Genomic DNA, 19583 nt, shown 5'->3' with positions numbered 1-19583 from the left:
GACCCCTCCCGCCGACGCCTTGCCCGTTACCCCCCCATCCCCGGGACCCCGCCCCTCTCCGGACCCCCCAACTCTCTCCCTGGGGCCCGACCCCCAGCTTGGCTCAAGAGCCGCCAGCCGGACAATCTCCGCCGGCCGCGGGTGCCCGTGTTTCCAGTCGTGCTGTGTTTGTCCCGCAGGGGGCGCATCATTCAGCCGCTCAGCCTGTCGGCGGACGGGCGTCTCCGGCCGATCGAGGCGATACTGCGGCCTCTGGGCGAGGAGCGAGAGTCCGGCTCCGAATCCGATTGAATCGGTCACCGCGGCTCCGGGCAAGTGCCGCTACCGGCTGGACGGACGGTGCTCGGGCCACGGGTGTCCGGCCGGCCCCACCCGGGCCATGGAATGGAATACTCTGTCACATGTGACAAGGCACAGTGAACTTATTTGCTTGTGTGCCCAGCGTATGAAGAAGGGTCTCGAACCCCATTGCTTCTCTCCTGAGATGCTGCCTGACCTACTGAGTTACTCCAGCATTTTGTGAATAAATACAGCGTATGCAAATAGTCGCCAGAGAGACGGCACTGAAAACATTACACAGTGTGTGTGTGCAGGAGGGAACAGGAGTTTAAACTGCAGATAGACACAAAGAGCTGGAGTAATTCAGTGGGACGCTGTCTAAAGTACCCCCGCCGGGTCCTGCTTTGTTCTCTCCCCACCCCACCGCCGACCCCGCCCGGGTCACTGGGCCCCGGGTCAGTGCTCCGGCCACTGGACCCCCATCTCCCGTCGCCGCTGCCGCCGCGGGTTTAAATGCAGTTAATTTTAATAAAGACTTTATTTCAAACATGAGGTGCGGTTGTCGATGCGCAGACTCAGTGCGAGGGGGGTTCCCCGACATTCTCCAGCTGCGAAAACAAACAACCGACGGTGAGAAACCACTCGGCCCAGCGAGACTATCCCACGCAGTCCTCTCCAGTGGCCGAGGGACCTGTCACTGCCCACTCTCTCCGGGACCGTCCCATCGCCAGGCGGTAACCCCCAGTGAACCCCCAGTGTGCGCTCCCACCGCACACCCGCCGGTCCTCAATCACGACGTCCGCACTGAGGGAGGGGAGATAGTGAGGGAGCGCCGCACTGTAGATGGGGCAGTGAGGGAGCGCCGCAATGTGGGAGGGGAGATAGTGAGGGAGCGCCGCACTGTAGATGGGGCAGTGAGGGAGCGCCGCGCTGTGGGAGGGGCGGTGAGGGAGCGCCGCACTGTGGGAGGGGAAGTAGTGAGGGAGCGCCGCGGCGACTCCACATATACCTTCTGGTGTTCCCGGCTGAGCAGTTGGCTGATCTCTTCGCTCCAACCCAGCAAATCCGCAAACCTCCTCACGCCCCGCACCACGTCCCCGAGCTCCGCCACATCGCTACTCCTCTGGTGGTCGCGGCAGAGCGAGCCCACCGCGTCCTGGTTGATGAGGAGTCGGGGAACAGAGCGCCGCACCTGCTCCGACAAGTTGGCGAACGGCTGCACCTGAAACGGGTCAAAGCCCGGGGGCTCAGTCCCGGTTAAAGCAGCCCGGCTCCCCAGCCGGACCCAGGGCCCTGGACAACTGCAATAGGACCTCCTTGCTCCTGAACTCAAATCCTCTCGCAATGAAAGCCAGCATGCCATTAGCTTTCTTCACTGTCTGCTGTACCTGCATGCTTACTTTCAGTGACTGATGTACAAGCACACCCAGGTCTCGTTGCACCTCCCCTTTTCCAAATCTGACACCATTCAGATAATGGTGGACACAAAATGCTAGAGCAACTCAGCGCGTCAGGCAGCATCTCGGGAGAGAAGGAATGGGTGACGTTTCGGGTCGAGACCCTTCTTTAGACCTACCATTTTCTACCGTTCAGATAATAATCTGCCTTCCTGTTCTTGCCACCTCACATTTATCCACATTATACTGCATCTGCCACGCATCTGCCCACTCATCCATCCTGTCCAAATCACCCTGCAGCCTCATAGCATCCTCACCGCAGCTCACACTGCCACCCAGCTTTGTGTCATCCACAAACGTGGACATGTTACATTTAATTCCCTAGTCTAAATCGTTAATATATATTGTAAATAACTGGGGTCCCAGCACCGAGCCTTGCACTAGTCACTGCCTGTCATTCTGAAAAAGATCAGTTAATTCCGACTCTTTCCTTCTGCCTGCCAGCCATTCCTGTGTCTATCCATGTCAATATCCTACCCCCAATACCATGTGCTCTAAATCGGCACACTAATCTCTTGTGTGGGACCTTGTCAAAGGCTTTTTGAAAGTCCAGATACACCACATCCACTGGCACTCCCTTATCCGTTCTACTTGTTGCATCCTCAAAAAAAAATCCTGAAGATTAGTCAAGCATGATTTCCCCTTCATAAAGTTATGCTGACTTTGATCGATCCTGTCACTGCTTACCAAATGCGCTGCTGTTACATCATTACGTCTCCCCTCCCCCCCCCCCCCCGGACTCACGTCCCACCTCTCCAACACCCCCCCCCCCCCCCGCCCCCTCGCCCGGTTCCCCGCCCGCCCCCCAGGTCTCAGCAAAGCATTCGACAAAGTTCTGCATGGTAGGCTGCTCTGGAAGCACGGGATCCAGGGAGAGATAGCGGAATGGATAGAAAATTAACTTAATGGAATGAAGCAGAAGGTGATAGAGGAAGGATGTTTTGTCAGACTTGTTGTGTGCCTCGTGGTTTGGTGCTGGGCTTGTATTGTTTGTATCAACGATTGGATGGGAACATGTCATGGTTAGTAAGTTTGCAGATGAGACCAAGGTGGGTGGCATTGTTGATAGTGAAGGTGATTATCAAAAATTATAGCAGGATCTTGATCAATTGGGCAAGTGGATGAGGAGTGGGTTTGAGAGGGATCTAGGAGTGCAGGTAAAGAGTTCCTGAAAAATTGTGTCGCGGGTAACGCCGTTGATACATTGGCCTTCAGGGTTTTGAGGTTATGTTGCAATTGGACAAGAGTCGGCGAGGCCACATTTGGAGTGTTGTATTGTGTTTAGTTTTGGTCACCGTGCTGTCGGAAGGCGGGGGTTCAGCCGGAAAGGGTGCGGTGAAGATTTACGGATGTTTCCAGGACTCGCGGACCTGAGCGACAGGGAGGGCTGGGGCGAGGTCATGGCCCGGGCGAGGTCAGAGGTCGGGCGAGGTCATGGCCTGGGCGAGGTCAGGGGTCAGATGTCTCACCTCGAGAGACGTCCCCAGGATGATGAGCAGGTCTGCGAGCGGGAAATCGATCAGGTGACGGTAGAAGTTGAGCGGCAGCTGCTCCCCGAAGAAAACTATGTCGGGTTTGACCACCCCGGCGCAGTGGGCGCAGAGCGGGACCCGTCCTTGTAGCACGTCATCCTGCGGGCAAGGACAAGGGTGAGGGGCACCGCTCACCGCCCCCCCCCCGTCTCCAACCACCCCCACTGACCCCCCTCACTCCCCGCCCCCCGTCCCCACCAGTGCCAGCAACGAGACACCCGACCCTGTAGCACCGCTCCCTGTGGGCCGGGTCACGGACATGGTTTACCCCCTCAGCCCACAAGCTCAGGCACCCAGACTTCCTCCCTCACTGCTCCCGCCCCCACACCCATCCCCCTCCCCGCCCCCCGTTACCCGCAGCCCCCCCCCACAGCCCCCCGTTACCCGTAGCTCCCCAACCCATCCCCTCCACCCACAGCCCCCCGTTACCTGCAGCCCCCCCCCCACAGCCCCCGTTACCCGCAGCTCCCCACCCCATCCCCTCCACCCGCAGCCCCCCGTTACCCGCAGCCCCCCCCCACAGCCCCCCGTTACCCGTAGCTCCCCACCCCATCCCCTCCACCCACAGCCCCTCGTTACCCGCAGCTGGTCCCAGCCGTAGCTCTGCCGACACGCGGTGCAGGTGGCCGTGGCGAACGATCCGTGCGCTTCCACCAGCCGCTCCGGCGGGATCCCGGCTTCTGGACAGCGGTCAATCAGTGGTCAACGATCACAACCCGTCCCACCCCCCATCTTGTCAAAGTGCTCGGCAGGTCAAGCAGCGGCCGGAGGGAGAGGGGAACCGGGGCGCTGCCCGGCCTCCTGCAATGTGGCGCTGCGACCGAGCGCTGCCCCGTACATTGCCCGCCCTCCTGCTCACTGTGCTATGTATGTATGTATGTGTGTAAGTATGTATGTGTGTATGTATGTATGTGTGTATGTATGTGTATGTATGTGTAAGTATGTGTGTAGGTATGTGTATGTGTGTAGGCACATGTATGTGTGTGTATGTATGTATGTGTATATGTATGTATGTATGTGTGTGTGTATGTATGTGTGTGTGTAGGTATGTGTGTGTATGTATGTGTGTAGGTATGTAAGTATGTGTGTGTGTGTAGGTATGTGTGTGTAGGTATGTATGTATCTGTGTGTGTGTGTGTGTGTGTGTAGGTGTGTGTGTGTGTGTATGTGTGTAGGTATGTATGTATCTATGTGTGTGTGTAGGGGTGGGTGGGGGTGTAGGGGGAGGGGGACCCTCAGGCGGCGGTGCGCTGCCCCGCACAGAGTCCACCCTCCTGGGGTTGGGCCGCAACAGCCCACCCTAATTGCCCACCCGCTGCGATGGGGCGCTATCCCGCGCTGCCCTCCCCGCTACTCACTGCGCTCCAGGCCGTCGATGTTCTGCGTGTAGAGCCGCAGGAGCAGCCCCTTGTCGTGCAGCAGCCGGGCGAAGTAGTGGGTGTAGTTGGGGCGGCAGCTCCCCGGGCACAGTCTCTGGGCCACGGCGAAGAACGGCTTCGGATCGTGGGCGAAGTATTGGATGTCGAACACGGCCTCGGGGTAGGGCAGGCCCAGAGGCTTGAGGCTGTCGTACAGCCCGCTGCCCGCTGACCTGCACACACAGATCCGTCACTCGGCCATTAACCCTCCAACGGTCGGGTCAAGGGGGATAGTTGATGCTTTGGGTCAAGACTCTGTATCCGGACCTGGAGTTTCCCCAGCAGTTTGTTCATTGGTCCCGGTGAGGTGCCAGAGATTCCAGTCTCTTTATCATGCTGACAGTCCCTTCCTGACCGGCCCTGTCTTTAACAATGTACTTAAATATTAAATCTTTAGATTTTCTCCAATAATTCCCAGACCTCTCATGTAAAGCTCACTGGCCCGCAGTCACCACTGGTCTATGGTCAGCTCACTGGCCGCAGTATCAGGCCTATGGTCATCTCACTGGCATGTGGTCATCTTACTGGCATGTAGTCATCGCACTGGCCTGTGGTCATCTCTCTCACCTGTGGTCACCTCACTGGCCATAGTCATCTCACCGGCCTGTGGTCATCTCACTGGCCTGTGGTCATCTCACTGGCCTGTGGTCATCTCACTGGCCTGTGGTCATCTCACTGGCCTGTGGTCATCTCACTGGCCTGTGGTCATCTCACTGGCCTGTGGTCATCTCACTGGCCTGTGGTCATCTCACTGGCCTGTGGTCATCTCACTGGCCTGTGGTCATCTCACCGGCCTGCAGTCATCTCACCGGCCTGTGGTCATCTCACTGGCCTGTGGTCATCTCACTCGCCTGCAGTCATCTCACTGGCCTGTGGTCATCTCACCGCTCCAATACTCAACTCCTCTTGTTATGAAGTCCAACATGCCATTAGCTTTCTTCACTGCCTGTTGTACCTGCATGCTTACTTTCAGTGACTGATGTACATGGATACCCAGGTCACGTTGTACTTCCCCTTTTCCTAACCTGACACCATTCGGAGTATGAAGAAGGGTCCCGACCCAAAACGTCACCCACTCCTTCTCTCCGGAGATGCTGCCTGTCCCGCTGAGTTACTCCAGCATTTTGTGTCTACCATTCAGATAATAACCTGCCCTTCTGCTCTTCCCATCAAAGTGAATAACCTCACATGTATCCACATTATACTGCATCTGCCATGCATCTGTCCACTCACCCAACCTGTCCAAGTCACCCTGCATCCCCATAGCATCCCCGTCACAGTTCACACTGCAAATTTGCTGATGTTACTTTTAAATCCTTCATCTTAATCATTAATATATATTGTAAATAGCTGCAGTCCCAGCACCGAGCCTTGCGGCACGCCACTAGTCACTGCCTGCCATTCTGAAAGGGACCCATTAATCCCTACTCTTTGTTTCCTGTCTGCCAACCAATTTTTTATCCTTGTCAATACCCTACCCCCAATACCATGTGCTCTAATATTGCCCACTAATCTCCTATGTGGGACATTATCAAAGGCTTTCTGAAAGTCCAGGTACACTACATCCACTGGCTCTCCCTTGTCCATTTTACTTGTTACATCCTCAAGAAATTCCAGAAGATTTGTCAATCATGATTTCCCCTTCATAAATTCATGTTGACTTGGACCGATCCTGTTACTGCTATCCAAATGTGCCGCTATTACATCTTTAATAATCGACGCTAGCATCTTCCCCACCACTGATGCCAGGCTAACTGGTCTATAATTCCCTGCTTTCTCCCTCCCTCCTTTCTTAAAAAGTGCAATAACATTAGCTACCTCCCATCCACAGAAACTGATCCAGAATCTATTGAACATTGGAAAATGATCACCAATACGTCCAGGATTTCGAGAGCCACCTCCTTGAGTATCCTGGGATGCATACCATCAGGTCCTGGGGATTTATTAGCCTTCAGTCCCATCAGTCTACCCAGCACCATTTCCTGACAAATGTGAATTTCCATCAGTTCCTCCATCACACTAGGTCCTCTTTCCCCAGTACATCTGGGAGATTGTTTGTGACTTCCTTGGTGAAGACAAAACCAAAGTACCTTTTCAACTCATCTGCCTCCCATAATAAATTCACCTGTTTCTGTCTTCAAGGGACCCACATTTGGCTTAACTGATTTTTTCCTTTTCACATACCTAAAGAACCTTTACTATCCTCCTTTATATTGTTGGCGAGCTTACCTTCGTACTTCATCTTTTCTCCCCATATTGCCCTTTAATTATCTTCTGTTGCTCTTTAAAAGCTGTCCAATCCTCCGGCTTCCCGCACATCTTTGCTATTTTATACGCCTTATCTTTTATTTTTATACCATCCTTGACTTCCCTTGTCAGCCACGGTTGCCTCTTACTCCCCTTAAAATCTTTCTTCCTCCCTCTTTGGAATGAAATGATCCTGCATCTTCCGGATTATTCCTAGAAATACCTGGGGGATTTCCGGGACTGGGGGCACCGCGATGGATTGGATGCAACCTGGATAGGGATTGTAATATAATTGTATAATAGTTTCATTTGGTATATTTCTTCATATTGTATTCTGGTGGCGGATTCTGTTTTGTTTTACTGCATTATAAATATTGTTTAAAAAAAATTGAATACATTTTTTGATTAAAAAAAAGGGGTCCCTTTCCAGTCAACTTTGGCCAGCTCCTCCCTCAGGCCTCCATAGTCCCTTTTGTACAACCGCAATATTGACACTTCCAATTTTACCTTCTCCCTCTCAAATTGCAATTTAAAACATCATATTATGGTCAGTACCTCCTAATAGTTCCTTTACCTTGAGTTCCCTTATCAAATCTGGTTCATTACACACATGTACACATCTACACTGGTTTGGATTGGCAAAGACTGATCGAGGAAAGTCAGCAGGGTTTGTGTGTAGGGAATCACTCTCACAAACACGGGGATTTTTGAAGAGATCACCAAGAGGGCAGGACAGGGGTCATTGGACTTCAGCAAGGTCGTTGACAAGGTCACATGATCACTATTCTGGAAGGTTCCATTACATGGGTGAGCTAGCCACTTGGATTCAACATTGGTTTGGTGGAAGGAGATGGTGTGTGGGTCCCATCCATGTTGTATTATTGCCACCACTGAGTTACAGTGAAGACCTTTGCTATCTAGACAAATCATCGCATGCATGAGTACGAGGTAGTGCAAAAAGAGAAAGGAAATAGAGTGCAAATTACAGGTGACAAGGGGTCAGAGAATAGGAGGGTTATCAATCGATTGAGCAAATGGTGCCAAAACAACCTTGCTCTCAAATGTCAGTAAGACCGAGGAGCTGATTGTTGAATTTAGTAGAGCGAGGCTGAAGATCCACAGACCAGTCTTCATAGACGAGTCGGTGGTAGAGAGTTAACAACTTCACCTTTCTGGACGTGCATCTCTCTGAAGATCTGTCCTGGACCCACCACATTGTTGCAATTATAAAGAAAGCCCATCAACGCCTTTACTTCCTGTACTTAGAAGATTGAGGAGATTCGGTAGCTCAGCGAATACTTTTGTGAACTTCTACAGGTGTACAGTAGAGAGCACATTGACTGGTTGCATCACGTCCTGGTTTGGCAACTCGAACATCCAGGAATGAAGGAGAATGCAAAAAGTTGTGAACATTGCCTGGTCCATCACGGGTACTGACCTCCCCACCATCGAAGGTCCATCACGAGTACTGACCTCCCCGCCATCGAAGGTCCATCATGGGTACTGACCTCCCCACCATCGAAGGGATCTTCAAGAGTCGCTGCCTCAAGAAGGCAGCCAGCATCATCAATGACCCACGCCACCCTGGCCACACTCTCATTTCACTCCTGCCATCGAGAAGAAGGTACAGGAGCAGCTTCTTAGCTACAACCATCAGCCTATTAAAAAGTGTGACCACCAAATAAGCTCCAAACTACAAAGACTACAAGCTGTAAAGGAGACAGAGAATATTTGAGGATGTTGCCAGGGCTAGAGTGTATGACCTATAAGGAGAGGTTGAATAGGCTGGGACTCTGTTCCTTGGAGTGCAGGAGGATGAGGGGTGATCTTATTACGGTGTATAAAATCATGAGAGGAATAGATTGGGTAGATGCACAACGTCTCTTTCCCAGAGTAGAGGAATCAAGGACCAGAAGACATAGGTTCAAGGTGAAAGGGAAAAGATTTAATAGGAATCTGAGGGGTAACCTTTTCACACAAAGGATGGTGGGTGTATGGAATAAACTGCCAGATGAGGTAGTTGAGGCTGGGACTATCCCAGCGTTTAAGAAACAGTTAGACAGGTACCTGGATAGGACAGGTTTGGAGGGATATGGACCAAACGCAGGCAGGTGGGACTAGTGTAGATGGAACATGTTGACCGGTGTGGGCAAGTTGGGCTGAAGGGTCTGTTTCCACACTGGATCATTATCTGACGTGCTGCTGCAAGTAAGAATTGCATCATTCCGTTTCGGGACCAATGACAATAGAGGGATTGCACGGCAGGCGAGGTCACGACCAAAGATACTAGAGGAGCAAGATGGACCACTCGACCCTAAAAACCGTAGTACGTCATGGCGCCATTTTAGAAGGCAGAAACTTGCAGAAACATTTAAAAAGAAAAAATAATAAAAACCTGCGAATTGGTAGATGAGATATATTCTGCATTTTAATGGTGTCACCACACATACTGTTCCCCCAAAGCACTGATTACACTGCGAGAGGCATAGCGAACGGTGGGTTTTGCTTACTAAAATGGCGGACGTCCCGCTCCTTTGCGTGCTTCACCAGTACAGGCGATTTCAACGGAGTGGTTCAGCTTGTTCCTCTAGTATCTTTGGTCACGACTCCTGACCCGTGCTGTTGCCACGCAACGCCTACTGGGGGGCACGCGGTGTGCTGCAAGCAATCACTTGCTATGACTTTCAGTGCAAGCAATCACTTGCTATGACTTTCAGTGCAAGCAATCACTTGCTATGACTTTCAGTGCAGCTTAGTCTTTTATCTTCTATTTTATGTTTGGAACGACTTCTGTTGTGGAACAATTCGTCAGTCCTCATTTGAGAGGGTGTTGCAGTTGAATGTTGCGGCTGCACTTGTCTTTGCTGCAGCTCGGCTTCTCCCGGACCCTCTGGTTGGTCTTCTCCCATCAGCGCGTCTCCGGCTCCCTCCCGGCGCTCCGAGTGTCCCGACACCTCTCCCCGTCCCTGCGCTCCTCGCTCCTCCAGGCTCCGCGCCCCGCTTCCTGCGGCTCTTCGGCCCCTCACCACTCCTGCTGGCCCTCCAGCCCTTCTCCCCGCTAGCCATCTTCGTCAGCCGGGCTTCGCTTCCACTTGACCGGCGCTCAACATTTCGTGGCTGGGGCTGGCGAGCATAGCTGCGTGGCCTGCCTGGTCTTCCGTCTCGGCTGCCAGCGCTCAGCCCAGCTCTCGCTGCCGATCGGCCTCTCCCCGGTCCTCTTCCTCCTCCTCTTCGGGCTCGACATTCCGCTCCTCCTCCAATGTCCAAGCCTTTCCTCCTTGGGCCCTTCGCCCTCAGGCGAGTTGCCGACCTCCAGCCCTCGCTGTCTCTGCCCCTGCAGACCTCCAGGCCCTTTGGCTCGGGTTCTTCCCGCTGCTCCTCTCCCAGTGCGTTCAACCCCGTCCTTTCCTCCTCCTCTTCATCTCCCCCCGCATTTCCCCTTCTCCTGTCGGCTGGCCAGACGTCTTCCCAGCTGCTTCTTGCGTCCGTGGGCTTGGCAGCCCTTCTCCTGGTTCCGCTTCGCCCGCCAGATCCTCCAGCTTCATCCTCATTTTTTACAGCACAAACGTTGACCATTTTGGCGGTTTTTTCGAAAGTAAGAATATATGTGTTGCCAGTGTTACTAGCGTATGCCTGCCATGACCTCAGATGGCTTGGGCGACTCCTGCGTTACGCGTTGGCCTTACGTGCAATCCCCCTATTGAACACTCGATTCTTGACGCAATGAAAGCAAGCAGCTCCAATCAGCGTGCGTGGTCGTTTCTCTCCACTGGGTGTGGTGTTTAGTGCAGTGCTGCCTGTACAAAGTTCCCGCTCGCCTCCTCTACATCGACAGCGAACCTCCCCGTTCCCCGTGCTGCCGCCTCCGAGCTGCAATGGATTCCAGAATGAACCAGATGTTGGTGGAGAACGAGCAGCTGTCGATGGACATGGGCCGCTGCCCCGAGATTCCCTCCACCATGGTCAATATCGCCACTGACCCCCTGCCCGTTAAGGACCACTTCCTTTGGTCCATGGTCAGCTTTGTTTACTGCAATTGCTTCTGCCTCGGCTTCCTGGCGCTGGTCTTCTCCGTTAAGGTGAGTTTGTGACTTTAAACATTGAACGGCGACAGTGGCTACTCCGTCAGCTGGGTTACAGTGTGGAGGTTCAAGATTCGTGCTCCTGTACTGAGCGGGGTCACACTTACACGGGGGGGGGGGGGGGTCAGGGTTCCTGCTCCTGTACTGAGGGGGTCACACATACACTCTGGAGGGGTGGGGTGGGGGGGGAGGGGGTAAGGCTGACTATGTGAGTGCGAGGAGGACCTTTGTCCACATTTCTGTGATCATTGCTGAGGCCTGACATTTTGTGGAGTTAAGCTCGTTCACAAGTACAACGACAAGTTTCTTGTTAGCCAGCCAGAGGAAGTGTCGATGGCAGCAAGTCTGATCAGCACGATGGGTCCAGGGGTCGGAATCGCTGGGGCTTCAGCGATTCACACTGCATAGAAATGTAGGGGGACCGACGGCCAGGTGATAGACTTGTGACTGCACAAAGATCGTTAGATAAGTAGAGAAGAAGCAAGTGGTTGCAGATGTGCAAGAAGGAACTGCAGATCTTGCTACGGAGGGCGTGAAGCGTAGGTTCACTAGGTTAATTCCCGGAATGGCGGGACTGTCGTATGTTGAAAGGCTGGAGCGATTGGGCTTGTATACACTGGAATTTAGAAGGATGAGGGGGGATCTTATTGAAACATATAAGATAATTAGGGGATTGGACACATTAGAGGCAGATAACATGTTCCCAATGTTGGGGGAGTCCAGAACAAGGGGCCACAGTTTAAGAATAAGGGGTAGGCCATTTAGAACGGAGATGAGGAAGAACTTTTTCAGTCAGAGGGTGGTGAAGGTGTGGAATTCTCTGCCTCAGAAGGCAGTGGAGGCCAGTTCGTTGGATGCTTTCAAGAGAGAGCTGGATAGAGCTCTTAAGGATAGCGGAGTGAGGGGGTATGGGGAGAAGGCAGGAACGGGGTACTGATTGAGAGTGATCAGCCATGATCGCATTGAATGGCGGTGCTGGCTCGAAGGGCTGAATGGCCTGCTCCTGCACCTATTGTCTATTGTCAGATGGTGGTTTAAACTGAAGATAGACATAAAATGCTAGAGTAAATCAGCAGGACAGGCAACATCTCTGGAGAGAAGGAATGGGTTACGTTTCGGGTCGAGACCCTTCTGCAGACTTAAAAGACTCGACCCGAAACGTCACCCATTCCCGTCCTGTTCTCTCCAGCATTCCTGTTGCTGCAGCATTTTGTGTAATGCTGTCTGTCCCGCTGAGTTACTCCAGCATTTTGTGTCTACCTGTGATTGCAGATGCTGGATAAGAAACAATGTGCTGGAGGAACTCAGTGGGTCAGGCAGATGAAAAGGCGTCCTGGCCTGAAACCTCTTCTGTACATTTCCCCACAGATACTGCCTGACCCGCTGGGTTCTTCCGGTAGGAGTAAGTTGGGAAAAGGACTTGGGATAAGATCGATCAAATGTGGAAAATGTGACTTATTTTGATTGGGGGGGGGGGATTTGAAGATAAAGAGGGGTCTACCTGCAGACACCTGTGCAGAAACTGGCGGGCAGGTGAATAAATCATTGGGAAAACTCACAATGGTGTTGCTTCTTGCTTGTTGGCCAGACCACGTGTACGATGCAGTGTTGGTTTCCTAATGCTTTATCATTCGGGCTATAGAATATGTTCAGAAAGGTTTACTGAACCACTGGCTGGAATGGTTTGCTGCCGGGTTTGGGGCCGGGGTTCAGGGCTGCGGTTGGGGTTCACGGCTGGGGTTGGAGTTTGGGCTGAGGTTCAGGGTGTAGGGCTGGGGTTCAGGGCTGGGTTGGAGGTTTGGGCTTGGGCTGGGGTTTGAGTTTGGGGTGGGGTTCGGGGTTCATGTTGGGGCTTGGGATGGGGTTCAAGGTTTAGTGCTGCGGTTCGGGCTTGGGGTTCATGGTTGGGCTTGGGTGTTCCAGTTGGGGTTCAGGGCTGGGGTTGGGGGTTCGGGCTTGGGGTTCAAGGCTGGGGTTAGGGGTTCCAGTTGGGGTTCGGGTTGGGGCTTGGCACAAGGCCGGGGTTTATGCCGGGGCTCAGGGATCTGAGACAGGACGTGGAATTTTCCCTCGTATTTGTGGGAAATTGTAGAACAAGGCCATTGCAGAGATGTCCGTCCTGGCACTGCACCAATGGAGATGTGGAGAAGTCCACGGCCGGGTTCTGGTATTCAGGCACTCAGTATTGTCCTTGGAAGAAAACACACACCTCCAGATTCAGGGACAGTTTCTTCCCAGCTGTTACCAGGCAACTGAACCATTCTACCACTAGAGAGCAGTGCTGAACTGCTACCAATCTCATTGGAGATCCTCAAAATATCTGATTGGGCTTCACTTTAACTTGCACTAAACGACATTCACGTTATTCCTTTTAGCCTGTATCTTTACACTGTGGATCGTCAATTGTGACCATGTATTGTCTTTCCGCTGACTGGTTAGGACGCAACAAGAGCTTTTCACTGTACCTCGGTACACGTGACAATAAACTAAACTAAATAAACCACTGCAGTCCCTCTGAAGGTACTTCGACTGTCATAGATCTGTGCAGCATGGAGACAGGCCGTTCGGCCCATCTTGTTCCAGCCAACCAAGTTGATACATTGAATTGAACCCATTCTCCTACATTTGTCCCATATCCCATTAAATCCTTTCCATCGAAATAAAGTCGTAATTGTATCCGCTTCTATAGCTTCTGGCAGCTCATTCCAGATATGGACCACCCTCTGAGTGAAGAACCCCTGAGGCGCCTCCTAAATCATTTTCCTGTCACCTTAAACCTGTGCCCTATAGTTTGACTCCTCTTCCCTGGGAAAGAGACTGAGCGTTCACTTCATCCATGCCCCTCATGATCATGTGCAACTCAATAATGTCACCCCACAGCCTGCCAGGCGGGTCTCAGCCCGTCCAACCTCTCCTTGTAACTCAAGCTGACAAATCCTGGTACTTTGCATTGGGTGGACGTTCAAGGATGGATCCAGTCAATATTTCCGACGAAGAACAGTGGGTTATGGAAATGGTGTTTCAATGTACCTGGCCTTTTCCTACAAGGTAGTGTTAGAGAGGCGTCCAGCTGCGGCTCTGATGGACGGTGTTGGCTCCAGTTGGTGTTGAGGGTGTTGAGTCCACTGTTCCCAGTGACTGTTGTTGCTGATAGCTGGAATGCCTGAGTCCTCCAGCATTTTCACTGATCAATTGCCGTTTCCCTGCAGGCCCGAGACCAGAAAGTGCTGGGAGATATTTACAGCGCCAGCCACTACAGTGCCACCTCCAAAGCACTGAACCTGGCCGCCACTCTGCTGACAATCGCCTTGGTGATCATCCTGTTTGGGCTGTTGGTCAGTGGGGTGATCAAACTCTACCCCAGATGAGGTGTCGACGTGGCCAGCGATTCATCAAGAAACAACTCTGGCCTCCTTCCCTCGCCCTGCTTCAAGTTTAATGTGGAGTTGCTGCTTCAAACTAAACTTAAAATAGTCCCCTGTGTGTTAAACCCACATTGCTGTCACCCACAGCTGCATTTGCTGCAATGGATTTCCAATAAATTACTGTGTCAAACTTTAAATGGTGTTTACTTTCATGGAAGAGGCGTAGTCACAGAATGGTCAGAGAAGGGGCTCCATCCCCCCCCGCCACCCCTCTGTCTAGGGTGGTCTCCAGTGGGAAGTCCCTTTACATCAGGATCCCGGTTGGAGAGAGTTGCAGAGCATGGCGTGGACTGGCAGAGAGTTACAGTTAGTTGGGGAGAGTGGCAAGGAGTAGCTGAGCATGCAGAGAGTATTCCCACACAATGTTTTTAAATTAGTGTGATTGGCTCAGGGACTGCGTCATTCTGTGTCCGGAAGCAATCCCTGCTCTATGTGTACACGGAGTGTTGGTTTATATTCAGAACCCTAGCCTATCTTATACATGTCTATAAGCTCACCCTGCAGTTGCCCATTAAAATAAAGTCCTTGCCTGTCCAACCTCTTCCTGCACACAGCTGGACCATAGAAAGCATACTGTCAAGTTGCATCACAGCTTGGTTTGGGAACAACTCTGTGCATGACCTCAAGAAATTGCAGAGAGTTGCACCTTTAGAATAGGGATGAGGGAGAATTTAGCTGGGTGGTAGTGAATCTGTGGAATTCATTGCCACAGATGGCTGTGGAGGCCAAGTCTTTTTAAAGCAGAGAATGACAGGTTCTTGATTAGTAAGAATATAAAATATTATGGGGAGAAGGCAGGAGAATGGGGTTGAGAGGGAAAGGTAGATCAGCCATGATTGAAAGGCAGAGTAGAAATGATGGGCCAAATGGCCTACCTCTGCTCCTATGACTTATGAACATGAACTTATCACGCAGTCCATCACGCAGCCCAGACGCTGCACCATTGACCATCTACACTTCACGCTATCTCGGAGAAGTAGCCAATATAAACACAGATTTGTCCCACCCCGTCATTCCTTCGTCTCCCTGCTCCTGACCGGCAGAAGATATAGAAGTTTGAAAGTGCACACACCCAGACTCAGGAACAGCTTCCTTCCCTCTTGTCATCAGGCTTCTGAGCGGTCCGTCCATTAGCATGGGTACTGTCCGATTCACCTCTACCCCATTGCGGACATTGGACTTTGTGGCTACTATGCTGAACTATATTCTGCACTCTGTATCTTCGCCTTTGCTCGACCTTAGGTAGTTTGAACTGATTGTATTTATAAATAGTATTATCTGATTGAAAAGCAGTCAAAACAAAGCTTTTCACGGTAGCTCCATACACATGACAATAATAAACCTAAAGCTAAAATTGTAAGCATAAACCTAGCCCAGGCTTCCTGGCAACATCACGTACCACCAGATTCAGCAACTGATTAATTCCTTTTGTTATTGGACTATTGGACAGTCCTCCCATAAGCTATGGTGTTGTTGGTATAAAGCAGTGAAGAGGAGAGGGGAGTGTCAGACACAGAGTGAAGCTCCCTCCACACTATCCCATCACGCACACGCCTAGGCGAGTTCCGATAAGACAGGTGCTTTCCTCTGCGCTGTCCATTCACATTCCCAGAGCAGGAAGATGCTCTCCAGCCCCAGCATGGTCAGCCTTGGGCAAGTATGCAATTTAATTGGTTAATATCATAGTTGGAGCCACCACACTGGCACCCTGCACTCCCCCTTGCTCCCACAGCTTGTTTCTGTTTACCTGAAGTCGGGTATCCCACTGGGGGTACTGATGCCCGCACCAGCCATCACCACAATCTGTCTGCATTGCCCGTTCAGAATGAGCCTGGCCACGTCCTGCAGGGTCTCCACCTTCTCTCCATTGCCCATCCCACTGACCATGTATCGGACCAGAGGGAGCATCGGCAGAGAGCTCACCCCACAGTTCCTGCAGACACAGAGGACATGCATTTGCAGGTGTGTGGGAGATGTAAATGGGCAGAGGGAGGTGTGAGTGGGCAGAGGGAGGTGTGAGTGGGCAGAGGGTGGTGTGAGTGGGAAGAGGTGTGAGTGGGCATAGGGTGGTGTGAGTGGGCAGTGGTGTGAGTGGCCAGAGGGTGGTGTGTGGGCAGGGGGTGGAGTGGGCAGAGGGTGGAGTGGGCAGAGGACAGGGTGTGGGCAGAGGACAGGGTGTGGGCAGAGGACAGGGTGTGGGCAGAGGACAGGGTGTGGGCAGAGGACAGGGTGTGGGCAGAGGACAGGGTGTGGGCAGAGGACAGGGTGTGGGCAGAGGACAGGGTGTGGGCAGAGGACAGGGTGTGGGCAGAGGACAGGGTGTGGGCAGAGGACAGGGTGTGGGCAGAGGACAGGGTGTGGGCAGAGGACAGGGTGTGGGCAGAGGGAGGTGGATAGGGCAGTTGCTGCTGTGTGGGTGGTGTGTGGACATTGTGAGTGGGCAGAGGGAGATGGGGTGAGGGAGGTGGGCAGGGCTGCTCCCAGGCTCTATACAGGAACCATAGCCTTTCCTTAGGGTGCAGAGCGGCGTAAATGTTTCAGACGTTGTGGTAAGGAGCAAGGAGGTGAGACTGGGAGTTTGGAAAGGCGATGGAGTTGTGTATGTTGGTGGCAGGAGGAAGGAGGGACGATATGGGTTCAAGTGCACCGCGTGTCGGGAGCGCAGATGTGTCAGCGGCTTCTAAAGAAAGAGCAAAGTGCAGAGGTCACACTGAGGTTACCCAACTCTGGGTAGCCACAGCCCAAGTGCCCCAACTCCTCACCACACGTTGGGCACAAAGGGCAGCAGGGACATCAGCAGGCCACTCGGCCCATCAAGCTTGTCCTGTTATTCAATGAGCTCGGGCTTCAATCCCAAGTTTTGATTTCCTGCTGATTAAAGATCGACCTCACCCTTGACCTCAGGCAAGGATTCGCTGTAAAACAATCCCTCTGTCCCTGAATCATTCTCAGTGATTTCCCTTCAATGGCAATCGGCCTCCACTTTGCTAACGGATCACAACCACACACAGTACATTGGGCGCCCCCACCATTACACTCAGCCACTGTAATAAAAGCCAGCATTCCAGTCGCCTTCTCCATGTCCTGCTGCCAGGTGCGGTGGTGGAGGCAGAGACCACAATGGCGTGCAAGAGGCTTTTGGATAAGCATAGATATGCACGGAACGCAAGGATTATGGATCACATGCATGCAGGGAAGATTAGTTTAACTTGGCATCATGCTTGACACAGACGCTGCGGGCTGAAGGGCCTGTTCCTGTGCAGGGATCCATGTTCCCTGGTCTATATTCAAGCCTGCCTTCCTCATCATCCTGTCTACCTGTGTCACCTCCAGCTACAAGGCAGGAATTAACGAGGCCAATCAGGGCCCTGCAGATGCTCAAAGGGGACTATAGGGCAGTGGGAAAAGACCAGGGGTTGTGACTGACTTCATTCTTTTAGTGCGAGCTGTGAGAAGAAACAACCTGAAGTGTCAAAGGATGTGCGGCAGGAGGCCAGGGTGTGACAAATCAGTAAGAGAGCAGTCTCCAATGTCACTCTGGGCGTCATTGAGAAATGGAAGACTACAAGTAGTTGAAGGTGTGGCCACAACTCGGTGGTCATAGTGCTGGGTCAAGTTATTTAGTAACTTGTCAGTTTCTTTGTTGAACTAAATTAAGGCGCATGTTGTAATCAAAAGCGCTTGAACAATTGGGGGATCGACATACCTGGAGGTCCTCCTGTGTGACCGTCTGCCTGCATTGGCTTCAGACACAGACTCGGCTTGGAAATGCTGGCAGCGGCTCCACGTGTACTGCACTTGCAGAGAGGCAGAGCGGCGCAGTGGAGTGCAGAGGATCCGAAGGCACGTTACCAAATGCATCCTGTAACCTGGAACAAACATAGGGTTCAGATCAGATACAAGAGAGTGTGGAGGTACTCAGTGGGTCAGGTAGCGTCCGCAGAGACAGAGGGGTAGTCATGGCCTTCATCCAACAACCCATAGTCAACGTTCTGGGTGGAGACCCTGCAGAATTACGTTCACCCTCAGTGTTGTCTCACAGAGCCCTGCATCCAGCTACAAAGCACACGCCAAGTCCAGGGTCACTCACACAACCACAGGCTTACTCCAGTGCAGGGTTGGTCAGCACTGGGCCCACACTTACTGCCCCAGTTGACCTCTGCTGCTGGGTAAAAACTGCCGTCACAGATTCCAGACTGTAATTAACCCAAATGCACGCAGTTTAAATTGACAGGACTTTGGTCTCAAGCTGATGCACGTGTTGAATGTTGGCCAGTGCCTTTGGGATAGAGCTGGGAGTCCGGACCCACACAGGGGCAATAGGAGGGCGTCGCGAAATGAGGAGGGTTGAAGGAGGGGAGAGATATGCTGGGAGATTGCATTAGACCAGGGGCAGTGGTAGACCTGTGTAATGTTGCCCCGGTGTTTACACGGGACCATGGCAGATCCAACACTGCTCACCCACCCCTCCCTCCTCACCCCTCCCCGGCGCTCCCTCACCAACCCCCCCACAGCGTGGCGCTCCCTCACCCCCTCCCCGGCGCTCCCTCATCTCCCCCCGGCGCTCCCTCACCCCCTCCCCGGCGCTCCCTCACCCCCTCCCCGGCGCTCCCTCATCTCCCCCCGGCGCTCCCTCACCCCCTCCCCGGCGCTCCCTCACCCCCTCCCCGGCGCTCCCTCACCCCCTCCCCGGCGCTCCCTCACCCCCCTCCCACGGCGCGGCGCTCCCTCACCCCCCTCCCACAGCGCGGCGCTCCCTCACCACCCCCCCGGCGCTCCCTCACCACCCCCCGGCGCTCCCTCACCCCCTTCCCCAGCGCTCCCTCACCCCTCACACCCCTCCCCGGCGCTCCCTCACCCCCTCCCCGGCGCTCCCTCCCCGGCGCTCCCTCACCCCCCTCCCCGTCGCTCCCTCATCCCCCTCCCACAGCGCGGCGCTCCCTCACCCCTCCCCGGCGCTCCCTCGCTGCCCTGGCCGTGACGGGCTGACCGTGCCAACAGGCCGACCGTAAGTCCTGGTGATGCAGCGCCCGTTAAGGGCCGGCCTCTGGGATTTGTAATTATGAATATTTACGTTGTAATTAACGGCAACAAGGACGAGCTGGGCGCAGAACTGGCGTTTTACTGGAGATTAGATCCCGCC

The 19583-nt window shown here is 53.2% G+C and overlaps 3 protein-coding genes across 6 annotated transcripts in view; 2 read left to right on the top strand and 1 right to left on the bottom strand.

Moving 5' to 3' along the window:
• The window catches only part of LOC144602380 (chaperone Ric-8A-like), a 9873-nt gene extending 9047 nt beyond the window's left edge, over positions 1-826 (top strand). The window contains exon 11 of the mRNA XM_078415448.1: positions 180-826. Coding sequence (XP_078271574.1) covers positions 180-291 — 112 coding nt within the window. The 3' untranslated portion in view covers positions 292-826. The remainder of the gene's footprint in view (positions 1-179) is intronic.
• Positions 799-19583, bottom strand: LOC144602379 (NAD-dependent protein deacetylase sirtuin-3-like). 4 transcript variants are annotated; one of them, XM_078415446.1, is made up of 8 exons: positions 19515-19583; positions 18147-18309; positions 16188-16373; positions 4627-4859; positions 3848-3948; positions 3206-3367; positions 1289-1501; positions 799-887 (listed from the first exon to the last, which is right to left on the bottom strand). In XM_078415446.1, the coding sequence occupies exons 2-8, from the start codon at positions 18299-18301 to the stop codon at positions 855-857; spliced, it is 1083 nt and encodes a 360-aa protein (XP_078271572.1). In that variant the 5' UTR covers positions 18302-18309; positions 19515-19583; the 3' UTR covers positions 799-854. The 4 variants fall into 4 exon arrangements, with proteins under 4 accessions (XP_078271572.1, XP_078271570.1, XP_078271571.1 ...); XM_078415444.1 differs by lacking the exon at positions 19515-19583 and adding an exon at positions 19387-19474; XM_078415445.1 differs by lacking the exon at positions 19515-19583 and adding an exon at positions 18920-18933.
• On the top strand, positions 10809-14420 carry LOC144602382 (dispanin subfamily A member 2b-like). The gene is made up of 2 exons (XM_078415449.1): positions 10809-11012; positions 14225-14420. Exons 1-2 carry the CDS (start codon positions 10809-10811, stop codon positions 14381-14383), a joined length of 363 nt encoding a protein of 120 aa, XP_078271575.1. The 3' UTR covers positions 14384-14420.

The sequence above is a fragment of the Rhinoraja longicauda genome, chromosome 18 (assembly GCF_053455715.1).
Source record: "Rhinoraja longicauda isolate Sanriku21f chromosome 18, sRhiLon1.1, whole genome shotgun sequence".
NCBI lineage: Eukaryota > Metazoa > Chordata > Chondrichthyes > Rajiformes > Arhynchobatidae > Rhinoraja > Rhinoraja longicauda.
This window is presented reverse-complemented; position numbering and strand designations above follow the sequence as displayed.